General features: G+C 41.9%; 1 protein-coding gene across 1 annotated transcript; it reads right to left on the bottom strand.

The window, feature by feature from the left end:
* LOC139444596 (C-signal-like) lies at positions 1-3,952 on the bottom strand. Its single transcript, XM_071225496.1, has 3 exons — positions 3,942-3,952; positions 2,966-3,324; positions 1-395 (listed from the first exon to the last, which is right to left on the bottom strand). Exons 1-3 carry the CDS (start codon positions 3,950-3,952, stop codon positions 1-3), a joined length of 765 nt encoding a protein of 254 aa, XP_071081597.1.
* Between the last annotated feature and the right edge of the window lie 3,010 nt (positions 3,953-6,962).

The following is a 6,962-nucleotide window of genomic DNA, read 5'->3' as shown; positions in this document are numbered from 1 at the left end:
TTACATGGTAAAGGCATTATTCTCTAGAAGAATTATACCACAGTGTTCAACACCTAATATACCCAGTCTATCCAAACATGATTTCACACTTTCCTCTACCGTGGTGCAAGCCTCAGGTCCCCCCATATCAGTCTTCACCCACCCAGGGCACATGCCCGCCACGAGGATGCCATCGGGTGACAGTTCCCTGGACACCATGACGGTAGCAATGGCTGCGGCTGTTTTGGTCAGGGCGTAGGAATAACGACGTTCTTCTGATGCCCAGAACTGGGGCTTGATGAGGCCTGTTGACACGTTGACAATGGCTGCCCTGTTACATCCAAGAGGATGCGTTTCGTTTTGTTTGGATGCTTTTCTCAATATGGGAAGCATTGCTTGTGATACGAGAAGCGGACCTTAAAACAAATGCGGCAGAGATAAAGGATCAAAGTTTCACATGTGAAAAAATGAATGATGAATTGACCTGGGAGAAAGTAACTGCAACACCCGAAACATGTCACGGCACACTAATATTAAGGCGTAAACACCGACGACTCGCCCAATTTTTGCCGGGGACCACACCAGCCGTGCAAACATTGGCGAATCTGATGAGTTCATCCCCTTTAAACCTAATATCATACAAATGCGCCCTAGTTTCGTCACTCTTACATCTGAACACAGCATTATTAATAGTGGCGTCCCACATCTGGGTTGCACGATATGCACGTTACGAACACAGGCTATTGTGCACGTGCCAGCGTATTTGGAGGTATATAACAGGTGGAAATGTTTCACTGCATCCATTCCAGCAAACATGTCAGGTGACTGGGATTTCGGTGACGATCTCTTCTTGACCAGAGCTATCTGTTCCCAAGCTACTTTGGATGAGGGCTATATAACGGATGAGCAGACCCATGATGCCATTCAAAAATCGGAGGTAGGAGCGGGCCCGTTTTGGACTATTCCTGTCGATTTGGACACGCGTCCGACAAGTGAACTTGTCGCCATGATCTCAGCTTCCAGTGACGTCGTGCTTTATACCATGCCAGTCGTGCAGCCTTATGATCATATGAAAACAATAGAGATATCTGACACAATGACGTCTGGCTTAATATCCGGCTGATTTGAGCCGATTTCGCACCGTTTTGTCAGACAGGAGACGATGTTGTAACCACTGTCGTTTCAACTCGCAGTTTAATGTGATGATGTCTTCCTTCGATTTGTTACACGTGAATTGTTTGATAGACATTGCTTAGGAGTTTACTGATGACAAAGTAGACACAATTTATGTCACACGAGGTGGCCTTCAACGCTGACGGTCCCTGGTGTCAGTAGTTTGCTGGTGTTTCCTGACCAATTGGCTAATGGTGGATGGATAATGATGATATTTCTTGCTATCGCTCGGAGAGATGTACCGGCTTTCCACATGTCAATGTGTTTCGATTTTAATGTCAATGTCAACTTGGTCAATCGTGGATTATTAAGACTGAAATAAATTTCGTTTTTAACTTGTCAAACTAAAATAACGGTATCTTCAAACTTGATTTTAAAAACATGATTGGTTTGGTTTGTTTGTCGTTTAACGCCGCACTCAGCAATGTTCCAGCTATATGACGGCGCTCTGTAAATAACCGAGTCTGGTCCAGACAATAGAGTGATTGATATCATGAGCATCGATCCACGCAATTGGGATCGATGACATGCATCAACTAAGTCAGCGAGCCTGACCACCCGATCTCGTTAGTCGCCTTTTACGACAAGCATAGCCGCCTTTTACGGCAAGCATGGGTTGCTGAAGACCTATTCTGATTATAAAAATGGGCATATTTGATTATATATTTTACAGAAATTTAAAATAGCAACACATCAATTACTAACTGAGGGACAAAAGGATAATGAGTTTGTTTTTATGTAAGTGAACATTGAAAGAAGTGTTGTTAAATTTGATTGTCAGTTTAACCATCACTTATTTCGGCCACAGTTTGTAAAAATTCATCTGTGGCTGGGTAATGTCGAGAAAACAATATATTGGTTCAATGACGACTGTGGTAAGAAATGAATTTGCAACCAAATTACCCAAATTTGAAATGTTGCAAGTTTATCGATTTCAAAGATAACATGTCTAAGATACACATCGGCAGTTGCGTATTATGCGATTTCTTTTTCCAAATTTGTTAATCAAATTATATATTTTTGAATATAACCAGATAGAAGTAGTCTTTGAGTGTTGACTAAGCGCCAATACCGTTCATGTTTTGGATATACTATCTCTAACTTAAGATATTTTCAATTGAACATAAAAAATGATGGTTGTTTGTTTGTTGTTTAACGCCGCACTCAGCAATATTCCAGCTATATGACGGCGATCTGTAAATAATCGAGTCTGGACCAGACAATCCGGTGACTGATATCATACCATGTGGGGCGCAGCCCCGAAAGGTTTATTCTTCCTGCAGTGTACGATATTGTACGATAAGCAACGACCACGAGTCCTTTATTTCTTACATGAGATATCAACATTTTGTACAGCCTTACTGATAGCAATAAATTGTAAATTGTACAAACCATTTACCCGTAAGAAAATAATGATGACTACCTGAATACAACCACGGCAATGTCGGACAAGTCCATCTTATGTACGGGGTGGGGGGGTTGAGGTTTGGTATTCTCACAATTTCCACGTCGATTATCTGCACTTTTTCTCCAAATATAGATATTCATATCTCTCCCACTTTTTGGTTGGATCGTTCGTCCATTGCTTTTTTCTACATTGCCCAGCAACACCTGGACCACTGGACAATTCCCTCTCAAAAATAACGTCCTCCAATTTACGACGTCATCAAGTTGCGAGCGCATGTTTGATTCCCCGTAAATGATACCTTGATAGAACAATGTTTTATCTTGAAATAAACCACGCTTCTTTCTTCATTGCTCTTTGCGATTTATCTCGTAGCTATCTTATGTGAGATAATAAGCTGATAGTTACCCGCCACGTTGCAGTCACAGTGACTCATGATATCATCCCTTGTCAATGACTCAAGTCCATACACCTGAGAGTTGATGGCTGCGTTGTTTATAAGCAGGTTTAACCCTCTCTGTCCCAGGACACGTTGCACTGTCGTCACGGCGTTGGCGATGTCAGCATCAGATCGCACATCCAGCTTCACCAACGTGACGCTAGGACTCTGTGAAGCCACATCTCTCAACTCTGTGGCCTCGTCGTTGTCGGGGTCAATGCAGGACGCAAACACGTGTTTGGGCGGGTTGGGAAGTTCCAGAAAGCCCTTCACAAGGCCAAGACCAACCCCCTTGCTGGTTCCAGTGATGAAAACAGATTCTACAGATCTGCAAAGTTTAAGTTACACCTCCGGTGACTTTCCTTGCTTTTAATTGTCTCATGTGATCAACACCAACATTGATTTTTACCAGAATCACATCTTTAAGCCCGGAGCTGAAAAGGTCGCTGAAGGTAATTTATTTGATACACTGCACTCGCAAATTAAATAAGAAATGAAAATAACTTGTATTAGCATGCATGTTTAATTATCATAATTTCTAAAATGGTGGAAAAATCGTTCCTTTGTCACGCCAAACCACGCAAACAATACCGAAAGAGCTTAATTTAGGTTCGGTTCTTACCGATGATGGGGGCACGTGTGGCCCAGTCGTCTAGGGCGCCGTGATTCGCTGTGCAGAGTTGCGTCCCTTGGGCACGCCAGAAACCTATGATTGTGGGTTCGAATCCCGGTTCGCCCCAATTATGTTTCTAGATTTGTCAGCACCATACCCGTGCTCGTGGGTTTCACCGAAGCGGTAAACGTCTGACACCTGCATCACTTCGGGCTTTCCTCCCACATTAAGCTGACACGCCGTGATATAACTTGAATAATGTTAAAAGCGGCGTTAAACCCAACTCACTCACTCACTCACTCTTACTGCCGATAAATGAATTAAGCACTTACAGTTTTGACATGACTCTGTTTGCATCTGATTGTGATCCACATACACGGTAGGTCGGTATGGTGTGAGACACCTGACCATGAATCACGCAGGGGTCTTGTGGCTTGGCCTAACCATCCCGTGGCCGTGGTTATCTGACCTATGCTGTTCACTATCCTGTTATCGCAGGCTACACGGGTCCTGACAGTAACTCGTGCGATATATCTGATGCATAACATTAATAAAAAATAACAGTGTATAACATCGGATATACATATAGTATGATTGGTTGGTTTGTTGTTTAACGCCGCACTCAGCAATATTCCAGCTATATGACGGCGGTCCTGACATTCCAGTGATTAATATCATGAGCATCGATCCACGCAACTGGGATACGATGACATGCATCAACCAAGTCAGCAAGACTGACCACCCGATCCCGTTAGTCACCACTTACGATAAGCATGGGTGCTGAAGACCAATTTTAACAATCTTGACATAATGCTATGTCAGAAGCATAACAAGTATAATATATCTAATTGATAGCACACGTTGATACCATGATATGTGAAATTAGAAGGGTTGTTATTTTTACGCAAACTTTACTTATGTGGACGATAGGATTTATTCAACCTGGAAATGGTATATCTGATATATCGGACAGCAGTATAGAATTATTGGAGCATAAGTTTGCAAATGATACGTCATTCTCACCAACGGAATTTATTCATTTGACAGCTTTTCTTCTCAAACCCAAACAGAAGGCAAATCAAAAGTGTACGTTGGAAACCTCTGACGTATAAATAAAAATGAATAAGTTTTAACTCCTATTGGTATATAGTGATACGATTTATTTCAGTTCACTGTGTACGTGTTGTGCAAAATTATGTTCTTGTTGCTGTTTGACTCAGAGAAATAACGATGAGTGGAACACTATCTGTTCCAGATTCATCACTTTGCCATCTTGATTCAGGCCCATATATGGCCTTCTTTATTACATTGTGTAACGTTCCCATTCTCAGTGAGCGAGTGAGTTTGAATTTATCTCCGCTGTGAGCAGTATTCCACTGATATAACGACGTGTCGGCTTAATGTGGGAGGAAAGACAGAAGTGAAGCAGGTCTCAGAGGTCTACGACTTTGATAAACCCACGAGCACGGGTTTAGTACTGACAGACCCAGATTCGAACCAACGATAATGAATTTCTGGCGTGTCCAAGGGACACAACTCTGCACGCGGATTGTTCATCCCCAGATTCAGAGGGCTTTGCGGTCGAAAATAAAGGTAGAGAACAGGAAACATATAACATGTTGAGAATACCGCTGATAAATATGTTATAGTTTGATATGTGCAAAGGGTGGTCATAGGTTGAATTTTTAACTTCAATAGTTATGCATTTGGAACATTTGGAATATTTTCTGCTAACACCGTGTACGGCAACTTAAGACACCATAACGAATTAATTATGACGAAAAGTTTACACAATCGCACGTGTCATGTCATCATGAAAACTTGACACTTAGAACCGTTCGTTGACTAAGGGTCAATTAATCACTGGATTGTCTGAATTATTTTACAGACCGCCGTCATATAGCTGGAATATTGCTGAGTGCGACGTTAAACAACAAGCCAACCAACCAACAATGACTAAGGGTCAAAGGGAGACTTCTTCTAAACGTACAGGCCAAACCTTGTTGACAACTGTAACTGTAATCTTTATCAATAAAGTTACGAACGAGATCTAAAAACCAGATATGTGTCCTTGCACATCACAATTATTGATAGTAAAACACAAAACAGTGTCAAAAAACGAATTTCGATATCAATGTGAAATATGTGAGGTGGGTGTTGGAAAATCTAAAATGGCTGCTACTGACGGTATGCGGTCTCATATTAGGTAGTCTTGGAATTTTTCTGACGGTATACAGGGTCATGTGGGGTCAGTAGTTCTGCTCTCTGATTGGACAATCTCACTTTGAGGTATAATAATATTAGTTATAGTGTCTTTAGTCGCCGTATATACGGTGTCATATTCGGTTAGCAGAAAAATATTGGGCTAGGCTTGAGTCGTGATATTGCTGGAATATTGCTAAAACAAAAACATTCTGGAACGAGATAATATTTTTTTTTGTTTAACGCCACACTCAGCAATATTCCAGCTATATGACGGCGGTCTGTAAATAATCGCTTCTGTACCAGACAATCCATTGATTCAATTTGGACCGATGACATGCTTCGACCAAGTCAACTGACCACCCGATCCCGTTATTCGCCTTTTACGACAAGCATCGTCGCCTTTTACGACAAGCATGGGTTGCTGAAGACATATTCTACCCCGAAATCTTCACGGGTCAATCGAGAAAATAATAACATTGAAACTAGCAATCGGAAAATAGTTTCTATTCACTTGCATACTTTTGCGAATACGTCCTCATAACGAACCAATCTATGATAAAAGTGACGAAACGCTTTAAATATTCATAAAGAAATCTCAGTTTAAGAAGTTGTTGGTTGTTGGTTTGTTGTTTTACGCCGCACTCAGCAATATTCCAGCTATATATATGACGGCGGTCTGTAAATAATCGAGTCTGGACCAGACAATCCAGTGATTAATATCACGAGCATCGATCCACGCAATTGGATCAACCAAGTCAGCGAGCCTGACCACCCGATCCCGTTAGTCGACTTTTACGACAAGCCGAGTCGCCTTTAACGGCAAGCATGGGTTGCTGAAGACCTATTCTACCCCGGAATCTTCACGGGGTAAAGATCTCTGCAGAGTCGATGAGTATGTGTTTATAAATATATCACCATCGAATAGTGATGATATCAGGTGTTGGCGAAAAGGTGAGTATATCCTGCCCTTCCGGTGGCACCTGTCGCAAACACATGCAAAGGCAAGACAATTGCTCACCTGAAAACACACGGGAAGACATGGCATAGCAAAGCCCGAACAGTGAACATGCCGAATGCGTGAATGCGCCACAAGATTTTTCACCGGTATGGAAGAACATGCTTACTCATTTCAACACCTTGAGTCATTA

The sequence above is a fragment of the Haliotis cracherodii genome, unplaced genomic scaffold (genome assembly GCF_022045235.1).
Source record: "Haliotis cracherodii isolate W230 unplaced genomic scaffold, xgHalCrac1.p SCAF_6, whole genome shotgun sequence".
NCBI lineage: Eukaryota > Metazoa > Mollusca > Gastropoda > Lepetellida > Haliotidae > Haliotis > Haliotis cracherodii.
Note: the sequence above shows the minus strand (reverse complement) of the source record. Positions and strands in the feature narration are given on the sequence as shown.